The sequence below is a fragment of the Erithacus rubecula genome, assembly GCF_903797595.1.
Source record: "Erithacus rubecula genome assembly, chromosome: 27".
Taxonomy (NCBI): Eukaryota; Metazoa; Chordata; class Aves; order Passeriformes; family Muscicapidae; genus Erithacus; species Erithacus rubecula.
This window is the reverse complement of record NC_136679.1, coordinates 645,477-660,385: the sequence shown is the minus strand read 5'-3', so window position 1 is coordinate 660,385 and position 14,909 is coordinate 645,477. Positions and strand designations below refer to the sequence as shown.

Below are 14,909 nucleotides of genomic sequence, written 5' to 3'. Positions count from 1 at the left end.
TAATTTAAAATCCCAGCAAAACACTTCTGCTGATGATAATGGACCATAATCCTCTTAGACCAATTTCATGCCTGAAAAATCATGCATAACAAAATAATAACAGAAAGCCCCTCAGTGGACACTGTCCTTAGCAGTGGACACAGGAGAAGAGGGTCTGCCAGAGTGGATTTCTCAGGAAGGAAAGGGAGCTGGTCCCCTCGGCCTCCACCCCTAATGTGGGCAAAAGAACTAAATAGAATTAAATCTGCTCTAGCAGAGCAGCATCACCGTGGACCCCGATGTCCCACCGAGACCTGGGCACCCCCCAGTGCCCCTGTCCTCTGAAGGGCCCATGGGGCTTTCTGTGGCCCCAGAACCCCGGATCCTCCTGTCGCCAGAGCCCCCAGGATGCCCTGGACTCTCCGCGTCCCTCAGAGTTCTCAGGACTCTCGGAACGCTCCATGTTCCTCAAGGCCGGGTGGTCCCATGCCAGGCCCCCCCTCCCCAAGCATCCAGCCCCCCTCCCTCCCGCCCGCCCCTTCAGCACCACCTCGGCTGGACAGCGCCAGGTGCGGGGCCCTCCGGAGCACCTGACCCCCTCCCCGAACCTGGGGGACCCCTGGAAGCACCTGACCCCCTCCCCGAACCTGGGGGACCCCTGGGAGCACCTGACCCCCTCCCCGAACCTGGGGGACCCTCCGGAGCACCTGACCCCCTCCCCGAACCTGGGGGACCCCTGGGAGCACCTGACCCCCTCCCCGAACCTGGGGGACCCCTGGCAGCACCTGACCCCCTCCCCGAACCTGGGGGACCCCTGGCAGCACCTGACCCCCTCCCCGAACCTGGGGGACCCCTGGGAGCACCTGACCCCCTCCCCGAAACTGGGGGACCCTTGGGAGCACCCTGACCTCCTCCCCGGCATCCTCCGGTATCCCCCGGCATCCCCCGGCATTCCCAACATCCCGACAAAGGCCCCCGCCCCCTTCTCTTGCACCCCACTTTCACCCCCGAAACTCCTTTTCCTGCTGCACCCTGCGCCCCCTCCTCAGCACACTCTCGTCTGCTCCTGCACCCTGGCACCCACATTGCCCCCTCCAGCCCCTGCAGCACCCCCTCTTCTGCCTCTGCACCTCTGCGTCTCCTCCTCCCCCGCACCCCCTGCACCTCAGCATCACCTGCACGCCCCCCTCCCCTCACCGCCCCTGCACCCCGGCATCCCCTCCTCTGCCACCCCCAGCACCCCGGCGCTCCCCATCGCTCCCTCCTCCACCATCCCCACCCGGCAGCTGCCGGCACCCCCAGCGCCCCCTCCTCCAGCACCCCCAGCGCCCTCCAGCTGCACTCCCACCAAATCCCCCCTTCCCCAGCACAGCCGCCAGTTACAGCACCCCAATCCTCCAGGACACCCTTTGCCAGCACCCCAAAGACCCCATCCCCGTCCCCTCCAAGCGCCCCCATCCCAGCCCCATAGGGACTGTCCCTCCAGCCCCTGATCGCTCCCGATCCCAGCGTTCCAAAGCCTCCTTCCCCCCTCAGCACCCCCCGCCCCCCCGGGCCCCCAGCCCCAGGGACCCCCGCCCCGCACGCACCTGCTCCCGCCCCGCCCGGACCCCCGCCCGCGGGGCGGCTGCCGCCGGGGCCGTGCGGGTGCCGGGGCCGTGCGGTGCCGGTGCCGCGGGTGCCGGGGGGTCCGGGGGAGCCCCGGGGGCGCCGGGGGGTGCGCGCTCCCCGGCCGGCAGCTGTTGCTGCTGGCGGCTCCCCCCCGGTGCCTCCGGCTGGCCGGGGCAGCGGTGACTAAGCACTTTGGGGATTTCTACTCTTATTATTTTATTCTATTATTTTCTCCCTCTTTCAAGCGGGTCCTCCCCCCCTCTCTCCCCCGCCTCCCCCTCCCATCCCCATCCTCCCCGGCCGCCCCCGCCCGGGGCCGGGCGCGGCAGGGCGGGCGGAGGGGTTCCCCCTTCCGGCCACCGGGAGCATGGGAGCCCCGGGCCGGCTGGGCTCCAGAGCTCGGTCAGCCCTCGGGTGAGGCGGAGCGGGGCCGCGCCGTGCCGGGCCGTGCCGCGCCGCTCCGGGGCCGGGCCGCGCTCCCCGCCGCGCCCGCCGCAAGTTCCGCCGCTCCCGGGGCGCGCAGAGCGCAGCGGAGCGATGCCGGTGCGCCGGGGCCATGTGGCCCCCCAAAACACCTACCTGGACACCATCATTCGCAAATTTGAAGGACAAAGTGAGTACCGCGCCCTCCGGTGCCGCTCCGCTCCCCCCGCGGCCGGGGCGGCCCCCCAACTTCGGGGAGAGGAGGGGGGAAGGCGGGAGGGCGTCCCCGGGGGCACGGAGGCGCTCCTGTGACCTCCGGAGGGGGGAGAGGGGTGGGCGACAGCCGGGCAGTGTCCCCGCGGTATTTATAGACAGGGCGGCACGGGGGGACGCGCTATCCCGGGCTCGGGGTTTCCCCGGGGGCTGGGGACACCGCGACCCCCCGGTGCCTGGGCTGCCGGGAGGGGGTCCCGGGCTGCCGGGAGGGGTCCCGGCCGCAGCACCGGGGGAGGACGGGGGCTGCCCCGGCGCGGTCGGGCTCGCTGCCTGTTTGCCTTCAACTCTGCGCTCTCGGCGGCCGCCGTCCCTGGTGAAATGTTGCCATTTGCTGTTGCTCCGAGTAATCCGTTTATATGAATTTTCGGGCTGGTTTCGTGTCAAACACAGCGAAAAGTCCGCGTACATCGGGGTGCATTGGGGTTTGTGTGTGGCTGGGTGGGGGAGCCGGGGCTCCGCTCGCACTCTCTGGGCACCCCAAAGGGGCCGGGTCCCCCCGACAATGATGGGGATGACGGGAGGGGACCAGAGGACTGGGGTCCCCTAAAAACTGAGCTCGGGGGGCCGCTGTGGGGTGCCGGGGCTGTGCAGCCCCCACTGCCCCGGCTCACCGTGGGTTTTCTCTGGTGTCCAACTTTCCCGAGTGGGCAAATTCCCCGGCGCTGCCATCCCCGCCGGATCTGCGCTGCCTGGCCTGGCAGTGACTGACGTGACCCAGGGGATGGAAAGTGAGAAAAACTGTCCCTGGCTCTTATCAGTTCCCCCTGGGAAGCGGCGGCTGGGGAGCAGCGGGGCCACACGGCGAGGCGTGAGAGCGAGAACGCAGCCAGGCCCCCGGTTCCTGCTCCGTGCCCGCTCCTGCCCGCTCCTGCCCGTTCCCTGCCCGCTCCCTGCCCGCTCCTGCCCGCTCCCTGCCCGCTCCCTGCCCGCTCCTGCCCGTTCCCTGCCCGTTCCTGCCCGTTCCTGCCCGTTCCTGCCCGTTCCCTGCCCGTTCCTGCCCGCTCCGTGCCTGCCATGTCGGGCACCAGCTGCCTTCTGCCGAAGCATCACCCCGCGCTCCCCCGCGGCAGTTTCCTGCTGTGACAGGTGTTGGGAGACACCAAACCAGCACACCTAATACATCTTTGCTGCAGGCAGTGAGTTTTTCCCTGCCTGTGGGTGCCTTCACCCCCCACACCGCAGCTCTCATGGGTGTAGCTGCTCCCGGTGTGTCCCCGTTGCCGCCAGAGGGGCCCAGCTCTTCCCTGCCAGGGCTGGGGCAGACCCCTGGTACCGAGGGAGCAAAGGGAAATCTGCAGGGGAGGGCAGGGCAGCAAATTGGGGGTGAAAAGAGCCCCAAGGAGAACCTGGCTCTGCAGCTTCTTCCCATGCTGGTTTTGGTCGCATCCCCGTGCTCAGCACAGCTTGCTCCGGCGCCCTGCCAGCCCTGTAAATCCTGTCCTGCGCCAGCCCAGCCAGGATCCAGACTGGATCCAGTCCATAGAGCCGACACTGGGTGGGGAAGCTGCTCATCACAGGTGGGGAGTGTGCCCCGGGAGCGGGGCTCTGGGAGAAGGTGCTTGTGTGTCCAGCTGGCAAAGCAATTTGGATATAGAAGGGTCGGGAAGAAGGAACTGGGGAACGTTTGTCTGTGTGGTTTGTGCTGTTTGCAGCATCGGCACCGGCATCAGCCCTGTGTGGGGAAGGGAAAGGTGCCGCGGGTGGGAGCCCCACGAAGGGCCACAAAGGGGCTCTCCGAGGGTGGAATGAAGCTGGAGACTCGTGCAGCATCCCTGGGGACACTGGTTTTACTGGGAAGCATCCTGCAGAGCTGGGGCTGTGCAGATGCCATTGGGGAGAGCCCTGATGTGCCTGGGAGGGGTCCCCCCACCCCACTGGTCCCAGTGCTGCAGATGTGCAGAGGTTTCTCTTGCATTTGGGTGAAATTCCCAGTGAGGCTGGAGTGCAGCAGGGTTCTGGAGCACGCAAGCTGCAGATGCCATTCCTGGGTAATCCAGGAGATTAATTGGGGTCTGGGCTGGGAGGCAGCCTCCAAATGGACCCTCTGCTCAGACTTGCCTTCAGCTCTGGCCCAGAGCTAATGCCAAATGCTGAGGAAGATGGTGCTGGGGGGGCACATGGCATCCACCACATAAGCATCCAGCCCCCTATCACATCCCAGCCAACCTGTCCCAGAGCCCAGCACTCCCCAGTATCCTTAAATAAAAACCAAAATCAAACCAGATCAGAGCTCACCCCAAGAGAAGGATGTAAGTGGCTCCATGAGGGCTGGATGACGTGGGCTGTGCAGCATTGCCACACACTCAGGCAAGGCAGCAAGCCTGGCCCTAGCCCAGCCTAGGTAGCTGCTGCACCAGGAGGGAATGGGGCAGCACCATTCCCTGCCTCAGTTTCCCTTTTCCTTCACTTGAGCACTTTATGTTTTGAGCGCGGTGGCCACAGAGCCCAAGAGGGTCTGGATTTCACCTTCTGCCCAAAGGCACAATTATCCTATAAAATGTGATGGGTTTCACCCCTGCTTCCCATGAACCCAAGCCTCACACTTACTCCTCCTCTTGCCCCTTGCCTGACTTCAGTCAAATCTGAGCAAGGGTGGAAAGTCTCTGAGATAACTCAGGTCCTTGATAAGCTCCTGAGAAGGGACAGAGCTTGCAGCTCTCCCCTGTGCCTGCAGTGGCGGTCAGGGACAGATTGCTCATTAGGCAGCAGAGTCCCCACATGCCAGTGGTGAGATGTCAAGGCTGCAGAGACTGGCCAATACCAGCAAAAGTGCCTCTAGTGAGAAACCCCCTTTTGGACGCCCCAATTCACATGGACCTGGGGACACATTCTGTCTCTGGAGAGCAGAGCAGTACTGGGACGCTGCGGACTGAGGTCAGCACTGTCCCCAGACCTGTCACCAGTGTCCCCAGGAGCCTGGCTCTGCCCCAGCCCGCAGCGGGTGACAGGCTGTCCCCAGCGCCCCTCTAAGGCTCGTGCTGTGCTGCCTCCCCGCAGACCGCAAGTTCCTCATTGCCAACGCCCAGATGGAGAACTGTGCCATCATCTACTGCAACGACGGCTTCTGCGAGATGTTCGGCTACTCGCGCGTGGAGGTGATGCAGCAGCCCTGCACCTGCGACTTCCTGACGGGCCCCGACACCACCAAGAGCTCCATCGCCCAGCTCACCCAGGCGCTGCTGGGCTCCGAGGAGTGCAAGCTGGAGATCCTCTACTACCGCAAAGACAGTAAGAGCCGCTCTGGGGCCGGCCCCTGCACGCAGGGCGCTGGGAGCTGCCTGTGCTGGGCTGGCACAGCCGGTGGGGGGAGGCGAACAGGAGCTGGTGCTGCCGGGGCAGCGGGGCTGCAGCCAGGCTCGGGACTCTGCTGAGAGCAGATCCATGGTGGCTCCTGTGGGATGGAGGCATCCCTGCTGTCGTAGAGCTCGTTGGGACCTTGAGCGATAGAGGGTGTCGCTAGATGATTGGGGATTCGGGTCATTTGTGAGCCCCTGGGGATGGCTCCGAGCTCCTTGGACAGACTATGCCATTGCCTGTGGGATCCCTGCACCAGGAGCGAGAGTCCGGTGGGAAGCCCGTGGAGAAGCCAGGCTGGGACACAGGTGTGCCAGTCTGTGCTCCAGGAGGAGGTGAGACAGACCCCCATCTCTGAGGAGAGCAGCCCACGGCCTCAGAGCTGCCTGCCCATGAGCAGGATGCGGCTGTGCGTGCACAGATGGAATTACGTTAAGATGAAAATGAAGCTTTGATGGAAAATACGAGTGATTAGTTCTAATACGGCAGGAAGTTAAATAAATATTTAGTGCTTGATGCTGCAAAACATCAGTGGCCAGGGCTCCCAGGGGCGGGGAAATGCAGGTCCAGTGCTCATGGGAGGTTAAAAGCATGAAGTGTTTTCCTTTTTTGAACCTATGGGGCTTGCCCATTGCTTTAGATTGTGTTGATGGGCTGCAGCCCACTGCTGGCATCTCCCGCACAGCCCATTAGAGGAGAACCACTGGAAGCAAAGGGAAGGAGCAGGCAGGAATCCTGGCTCCCAGCCCAGCACCCTATCTTGGGGGCTGGCACCTGGCTGTGCTGGCCTCTCTCCCAGACCCTCTCTCCTGGGCTGGCATCCAGGTGCCAGGGGGGGGCCCCGCAGTTATTCCCTGGCAGCACCTCCGCGTTATCCTGGCGTTATCCTGGCGGGACCTGACCCTCCCTGCTGGCAGGACCAGGCCACTCTGTCGAGGCTCTTCCTGTGGGGCCAGGCCTGGGTGGAGAGGGGCCAGGTCTGGGTGCCAGTCCCAGGCTGCAGCAGTGGCAGGGCCTGGCTGGAGCCCAGCAGCACACGCTGCTGCCGTCCCTGTGCCAGTGCTGGCCGTGCACTGGCTGTGGCAAGGACAGCGTCTGCAGCCCTGCTCCATTTCCTCCTTCCCTCCCTCAGGATAGTTTCCCATTCTGTCTCTGGGGACGACTTGGCTTGTGAGCCTGATCCATGGCCACGCTCCCTGCTTTGAAGCATTCCTGCTGGGCTGGGGATGCTCGGTGCTGTCCTCAGAGCCCTGCTCTTCCTCTAGGCCATGGGGAACTCTCATTGCAGCTCTGAGCTGCTTTCTTCTCTTTTTATTAAAAAAAGAGGGCAAAAAAAATAAAAAAGCCCAGAAGCAAACCCTTCATGTCTATTTTTAAAGCCCATCCCCACCAGCAGCATGCTTTCCAATTGTTTCCCCCCAGCACTCAGCCTGCGACCGCTCAGCCCATTATAAATGGGTCTTATCGGCAAAGAAAAGGCTTTTGCATTATAGGGAGCTGCTGCTTAATTAGCCAGCGTTGCTCTGAACCTGCCTGTCCTTTTTTCATCCCAGCAGCACCAATCTCAGCCTCGAGCTGCTGTTTATTACTGCGGAACTCCGGCTCTGCGGCGCGCGGGGCTGTTTCCTGGCTGACAGAGGCAATCTCAACCCCAAAATCTGCCCCGAGCAGGGCCACAGGGGTGGAGGGGTGGATGGAGGGGGGGAGGAAGGGGCCACCCAAGGGTGTCTGGGCCGGTGGGTTCTGAGGTCAGGGTGCTGGGTGTCCCTGGGGACAGCCTGGCTGCTCAGCCCCCACCCATACCCATGCTGTCGTCACCTAATTATAAACAGAGCCAAATGAGTCAGGTGAGCCCAGCCCCAAAATGGAACCAAGTACCCATGAGGGAAGGTGGGACCAGCCCAGCCAGGGCAGTTGTCCCTCCCTGCCACACCAGCCCCAAAAAGGCCTTGGAAAGAGGGAAGAGCCCATTCACAGCGTGTGTGGGCTCTAATCCCCAGCTCAAAGCTGGGAGATCAGTGAAAAGTTAATTTCCTTACAAGATGCTCCACAGCTGGAACTGGCCCGGACAGGGGGGTCAGCACGGGATCAGCTCCTGCCACAGCCAGGAGCAGCCATGGTCCCAGCCCTGGGGACACTGTCCACTGTGGCCAGGGTGAGCTCAAATCCTCCAGCATCCCCTGAGGGTGGCACTGAGCAGCTGGGGGAGCTGAGCTGCATGCAGGGTTGGTGTTTTTCCCTCCCCAGGGGTGATGTGCTCTGCAGCAAAGCCTCTGGCCAGGGCTCACGGGGTCCCCAGAGCGGGAGGTGGCCGCAGGTGCTGAGTGCCACCCTGCCAGCACGGCCTGAGCAGCAGCAGCTGGTGGCACCCGCTCTGCTTAATCTGCATGAAGGTGATGCTGATGAATATGAAAGGGGAGATGTGGCTGCAACAGCTGGAGCAGCTGGTGGGGCAGCCCCAGCCCCTCCATGGGCAGAGCCCACAGCTTGTCCCCTCCAGCAGCAGCCTGGGTCAGCCCCCCTTGGAACTGGGCCTGGGGACTGGGGTCAGGCCAGAAAACTCATAACACTGGTGTGGGAGGAAGATTTGCCCTTGGGGGCTCCAGGAGCAGGAGAGTCAGAGGGGGATTGGGGTGCCATTCAGCATTCCCCCAGCAGACAAGCAGCCAGGCAGGCACGGCTTGGGAAGTGCCACCACAGCCAGAGGGGACAGGGACACTCCTGTGACACGTCCCCTCTGTCCCCAGAGCTGCCCATGGCCCTGCACTCCCCATCCCTGCTGCAGGAAGCCTGGCTAAGGCAGGGGGATGGATCCACCCAGGGTTTCTGCATTCAGCTTTGTAAACAGCCACATGGGATGTGCCCCACGGGTGCACTGGGAGCAGGAGGGCAAATCCCACCAGCAGCTGCTGGAGGCTGGCACGTCAGGGATTTGGTGCTGGCAGCCCAGGGAGCCTCTGCTCCTGCCCCATGGAGGGGTCAAGGCAGGACTGAGGGGATTTCTTGGGTGTTGGAGGGGTAGGAAGGCACTGCCAGCTGACAAACCCCAGCCCCAAGTTGAGCTCTTGGCTTGTACCAACCCATGGGGTTTATGCCAGGCTGGGGCTGTTTGCTGTTTGTTTAAGGGTCAGTCTGTGACCTCAGGAAAGGGATGGACACCATAGCCCAGCTCCAGATGGGAACCTATAAACATCCCACCCCAAAGCTCTGATCCCAGAGGTCCTGTGGAGCCAACTCTGCCATCCTTGGCACGGCTGTGCTGCAGCTCCAGGCACCCCCATTGCCCTGGCTGTGCCCAGGGCCAGTGTGACTAGGGCAGAGAGCTGGAAGAGACACATTTTTCATCCTCCACGGATGCTTTTTGCTTGGACCTGATGCCCCACGAACAAAAGGACAGGCCCAGATCATCCCCATCACCCCCAAGGATGGAGCAGGCTTTTCCCTGGAATCCCTGCCCTGGCAGAGTCCCTGATTCCCACTCCAAGCCCTCCATCATCATCCCTAATGACTGTTGCACCCCTGGAGAGGGGCCCCATGTGCCAGGGGAGCAGGGCCCTGGATGGCCCCAGGAAATGCTGTCAGCTCTGCAGCTTGGCCACAGCCCTGCTCTGGGATGGAGCAGCTCCTGCAGGATTTAGCAAGGGAGGGACTGAGGGGCCAGACACGGCCACTCCTTTCACTTGCAGAGAGGTTAAGATGCATTTTACCAACCCACTGTACTGTTCAGGACCCCTTTTTGCACCCCTGGATCACAGGATCCTCCCACCTGCACCCAAAACCACCCTGCTAGTCCTGCATCTTTCTTGTGGCCACATTTTGGTGGGTACCCTCAGCCACCTGACTCTGGGTTTTCCTTCTCTGCTGCTGCTTCCATGCAGTGAGCTCTGCAAGCCCAGGCACCCCTGCACAGGGGAACCTCCATCCCACTGATGTTACTCAATAAGGTCCTTTTTGCTGACCTGGGGTCCTGGCAGGGGGGAGAGGGGCTGGAGCAGAGCCTGTGCTGCCCATTCCCCTGGGCAGGGGGTGCAGGGGGTGCAGGGGCTCACCCCAGCTCCCAGGAATGACCAATTTCCCACTCTTTCCCATCCCACCTCAGGGATTTGCTCTGGGGCCTGCTGGCAATCAGTGCTTCCCTTTGAAGTTCTGCCCAGCCCCAGCACTGATTTAGCCCGGGCTGGGAGCTCTGCCTGCTCCTCCAGGCTTCCCTCTGGGCCACCCCCGGGGCACAGCTCTGCCACCCTGGCTGTCCCCGTCCCCTCCGTGCCCTTCCCAGCCCCTTCCTCTGCTCCTTTATGTAACACCACTATAGATTTAGCCACTCTGCCATGAGACCCTGCAGATTAAATCTCCTGGCTGGGGGAGGGCAGGCCTGGGTAAGAGCTCCAAGCACAGATTAATAGCTCTCTTTTTTAATATTCATAACAATACTGGCTTGTGTCCGGCTCTCGGAAACCCCCGTGTCCTGTTGATTAGTTTAATACTGATGATACTGACAAATGCACCAACCACCAGTGGCTGCAGGGATCAGGGAAGGGAGGGCCCCCAACAATGACATTTTTAATGTTATTAAGTGTTGGCTTTTATCAAGGTCAGAAGACACGGTGGGTCAGAAAGCACAAAGCTCAGCTTGGGGGAGCTGGGCTGGGTGCTGGAAGATCAAACCCAGGAGTTGAGAGGATGAGCTGCTTTTCCCAGCCCACATTGGCTGTGAGACCCTTCAAACCACATCCCTGCTGTTCCCTACCTGCCAAGGCCTTTGTGCAGCCCCCAGGCTGGTTTCACCCCAGGTGGGCACGGGCACCCTCGTGCTGGTGGCCACAGAGCTCAGCAGGTTGTGGATGCCCCCAGGGCTCCTCCAAGAGATCATTTGGTGGCTGGATAAAATTAGATGGATGGAGACAGATTAGCTGAACAGCTGAAGGGAAGAGGCAGTCAGATGGATGGGGACAGTGATGGAGGAACGAGGATGGGAGGGCAGGGCTGGGGTCCCCAGGGGCTGGCTGAGCTCTCTGGTGCTGCAGCAGCTCTGGGGTGCCTGGGTTTGGGGAGAAGGATGGGGAGGTTCACACTCAGCAGAGCCCAGGCTGGCTCACCACAGGGAAACTGAGTCAGGGCACAGGGTGCCCCAAATCACAGCAGTACAGAGACCCCAGATCCTGGGGAATGCCCTGTCTTTGGGCCAGGCTTAAGGGAATCTGCTGCTCCCATCCCTGGCCTGGTGCTCCCCCCTTCCCCAACACCTCCATGCCATGGGCTCTGAGCAAGGCACTGAGTTCCTGGCAGGAAACACAGGGCTGTGCCTGCTGGGGCACTTTTGGGGTGATTCCCCTGGTTTTGGAGGGGGATTAACTTTTGGCCAGCCCTGAATTGGCCAGGCAATTGGACTAGATTATTGCTGTAGTTCCCTCCCAACAGAAATAGTCTATTTTATTTAATTTAAGAAGGGATCAGTGAGGGGCTCACAGCGATATTGGCCAGGCCTGCTCAAGCTCAGCACCTCCCAGATTTGCAGGATCAAACCAGGCACCAGCTGCCACCCAAACCCACCCCCAGCCACCCCCCAGCTGCTCCTTATATCTCTGCAACTGGAGGTAGCTGGGCTGTTCAGCTGTTCAGCACTGGCCATGGCATTAACCCTTTCCTGCGCCACATGGAGCCTGCCAGCACCTCTCACCCCAGAGCAGCTCAGAGCACATCCCCTCCCACTGAGGTGAGGCAGGGAAGGGATGCAGGAGGGCACAGCACCCGAGCCAGGTCTGGTCTATCTGGGTCAGAATTCCCAGTCCACACAGGGATAACCTGCCACGTGCCACGCAGCCCCCAAACAGCTCTGTCTGCCAAAAATTCACTCCCTGATCCCCAGCTCACACATCTGAGTGGATTTCCTCCCCCTTTGATGAACAATGAAGGGAGAGAACAAGAGAGACAAGGAGAGAAAGAGAGCAAATCACGCCCGCTGGGGTCTTTAACCAGATTTCCCCATCTCCATTTCTTCCCTGCTCTTGTGCCTGTGTCCGTGGATGTGCACATCCCTGACGTCACGGCAGATTTGGAAGTTGCCCGATGCCGGCCATCTGCTGCTGATTACGGGAGGCCCTGAGCTCCTTAAAATGATACGCAGGAGGCCGAGCTGCCCCTCCCGCTGGAGCGCGGCCACGGCCGGGGCGGCAGCGCCTCCCGCCCATCTGCTCCCGGAGCAGCGCGGGGCAAAGCGGAGCGGGGACCGGGGCAGGACCGGCCTGGGCTCCGCTGGGCTGCTGCCTGGGAGCTGCATCCTCTCAGGAGTTTGGGGACAGGAGCCTCGGAGCTCCATCCTCACAGGAGGTTTGGGACAGGAGCCCTGGGAGCTCCATCATCTCAGGAGGTTTGGGATAGAAGCCCCTGGGGTGCTCCATCATCTCAGGAGGTTTGGGACAGGAGCCTGGGTGCTCCATCATCTCAGGAGCTTTGGGACAGGAGCCCCTGGGGTGCTCCATCATCTCAGGAGGTTTGGGACAGGAGCCTCGGAGCTCCATCATCTCCAGGAGTTTTGGGACAGGAGCCCCAGGGCTCTCCATCATCTCCAGAGTTTTGGGATAGGAGCCCTGGGGAGCTCCATCATCTCCAGGAGTTTTGGGACAGGAGCCCCAGGGCTCTCCATCATCTCCAGAGTTTTGGGACAGGAGCCCCAGGGAGCTCAGGGGGTTTTGCCAGAAGGACCATGGCAGTGGCTGTGGCTCAGGGGTCCTGTTCCACCACTGCCAAAGCAACAACAGGCAGCTCAAGGAAGGGACTCCACAGTTATAGCCTAAGGTAGGGTTTTGGAAGGATGTGGTGAGAATAAAGCTGCAAAGCAGGTGGGAAAACACCTGTATCCTTCATCTGGTGCTTTGGAAAAGACCTGCAGGTATTTTCAGTAGCCTCAAATTGCAGACTCATGCCTGGCTGCTGCACGTGAAGAGCCACAGGGTTGAGCTGACATCCAGCAGGAAAATCCCTATGGACATATTTGGGATTCTCCTCACAGCCTCCATCGTTCCCAGGACACTGAGCCAAGCCTTGTGCCCCCTTTGTGCCTCAGTTTCCCCATGGCAGGACAAGACAAGCCATGCCTGACCACTCCATGCCTTTGGGAATGCCCCTGGGGATCATCGCACTGATCCCACCCGGTCCTCACCCCCACCACCTGCATCCAGTCCCCAAAAACTGCCTGGTGATTGCAGGGCAATTAACTGCAGCGTGATTACAAGCAGGATGCTTAATGAGGTTAAACCACTACCTGGGACTTCCTGAGTTCTTAATTACTCACTCTTTAATTGCTGCTCTCAAGTACATTAATATAAATGACTGTCTGGGACAGAAAAAAGAGATGTGATCAGTGTGATGGGGATGCAGCCCTTCCTTTCCCAGGGTCAGATCACATTCCAGCAGGGATCAGTCCCACCAAAGTGCTCAAACCCCTTTTTCTGCCCGAAGCGTTTGGCGCAGGGGCGGCGGGAGGGAGGTGGGAATTCAGCGTGCTGTGCTGCCCCTGAGCCTGTCCCTGTCTCTGCTCGGCAGCGTCGTGTTTCCGCTGCCTGGTGGACGTGGTGCCCGTCAAGAACGAGGAGGGCGTCGTCATCATGTTCATCCTCAACTTCGAGGACCTGGCGCAGCTGATCGCCAAGAGCACCGGGCGGAGCCTGCACCAGCGCCTGTCGCACGGCTGGGGCAGAGGTGGGTGTGCGCTGGCCCGGAGGGGGCACCTGCAGCAGCTCTGCAGCCCCCGCAGTTTGCTGGGGGTGTGCGGGGAATGGGGCACCCGCAGCAGCTCTGCAGCCCCCGCAGTTTGCTGGGGGTGTGCGGGGAATGGGGCACCCGCAGCAGCTCTGCAGCCCCCGCAGTTTGCTGGGGGTGTGCGGGGAATGGGGCACCCGCAGCAGCTCTGCAGCCCCCGCAGTTTGCTGGGGGTGTGCGGGGAATGGGGCACCTGCAGCAGCTCTGCAGCCCCCGCAGTTTGCTGGGGGTGTGCGGGGAATGGGGCACCTGCAGCATCCTGCGGGGCAGGAGCGCCGTGCGCCGGCACAGCCACAGCCCTAGCCCTGCCTGTGCGGGCAGCCGGAGCCAGCTGATGGAAAGGGCTGCTCGGGCCAGATGTGCCCCCCTTACACCCGCAGCTGCCCCCAGGCACCTCCCGGCCACGGGGGGAGCAGGGCTGGCTCTGACCCACGGTGCACTTTGGGGAGGAGGTCCTGCTGTGAGTGGAGCCGTGGAGACCCCTCGTGAAGCCCCTGCACTGCTGGGTCTTTTCCGTGTTTAACACTGGGCTGGAGGTGCTGCTGTGGGTAGGACCTGTGTGTAGGGTCACCAGGAGGGCCAGGGGACATTTGGTGTCACCAACAGCGTGGCTGTGCCGTGGGGATGTCGCTGCAGGCGAGTGGCACAAGGAGGGCTCAGCCTGCCCCAGCTTCAGGCTGTTTCCTGCTCTCCTCGGCTCATTCCAGGGTTTTGGAGACAGTGGAAAATTCAAATTCCCTTTTTTGGGAAGACTGGATCAAAGGGAAGCCGTGGTGAGGCTCTGGAGGGGATGTGGATATTCAGGGATGCAGATGTTACGCCTGACAGAGCTGAGACTTCTAAACCTCCTCCTTCCATACAGACCTCAGTGCTGGTCACCTCTAGAGTCAGGGAAACAACCCCACATCTGCCTTCATGACAACATTCCCCAGGGAGGCTTTGGGAGGCTCTGGGCAGGCCTCAAAATAGAGCAGTGGGAGCAACATGGGTCTGTCCCCCCATAGCACAGCAGGAACAGGATCAGAGGCAGGGCCACCTCAGGGAGCAGTGGGGACACTGAACTGGGCTGTGAGAGTCCCAGTGCATTCCCACTCGATGTATTTCTGTACCCTGGAGCCATTCAGGTGTCTGTGTGAGCCAGCAGGTGCCAGCAGAGTTTGATATGGGTTTTATGGGTTTATATGGGTTTATGTGTGCCCAGGCCAGACATGCACCCAGGGGCTCGTGGATGTGTGTGTGTGTGAATGGACAGATCACCCTGCATGTGTTCATAGGTCGGTGAAGTGATGAGATTCATGTTTTGGAAGGATTGCTTTATTACCAGCTGCCCTCTATGCATGACCTGCTGAGGAAATCCTGCACTGCAGCCCCACCAGCTCTCAGAGCATCTCAACATATATCCACCCATACCCACCCAAAGACCTTTGGCAGAAGGCACCCAGATGGAGCAGCTGTCCCTTCCCTGCATGTTGGATGCTGTGCTGTGCATCCCAAGGGCTGTTCCTTGGGTTTCCCTCTCTGGTGATGGGGAGTGTGGAAAGGCTGGAGCTGCTGGTGCCCATCCAGAT

The 14,909-nt window shown here is 61.4% G+C and overlaps 1 protein-coding gene across 4 annotated transcripts in view; it reads left to right on the top strand.

Annotated features, from left to right (window-relative positions):
- Window positions 1-1,992: 1,992 nt before the first annotated feature.
- Window positions 1,993-14,909, top strand: part of KCNH6 (potassium voltage-gated channel subfamily H member 6) — a 31,281-nt gene continuing 18,364 nt past the window's right edge. For 3 of the 4 annotated variants that reach the window (XR_013776898.1, XR_013776899.1, XM_079327571.1), the window contains exons 1-3: window positions 1,993-2,203; window positions 5,287-5,517; window positions 13,126-13,281. Coding sequence is in view for 2 of the 4 variants with exons in the window: in XM_079327571.1 (XP_079183697.1) it covers window positions 2,128-2,203; window positions 5,287-5,517; window positions 13,126-13,281 (463 nt within the window). In the remaining 2 variants the exon portion in view is untranslated. The remainder of the gene's footprint in view (window positions 2,204-5,286; window positions 5,518-13,125; window positions 13,282-14,909) is intronic. The other variant, XM_079327572.1, reaches the window with a different exon arrangement.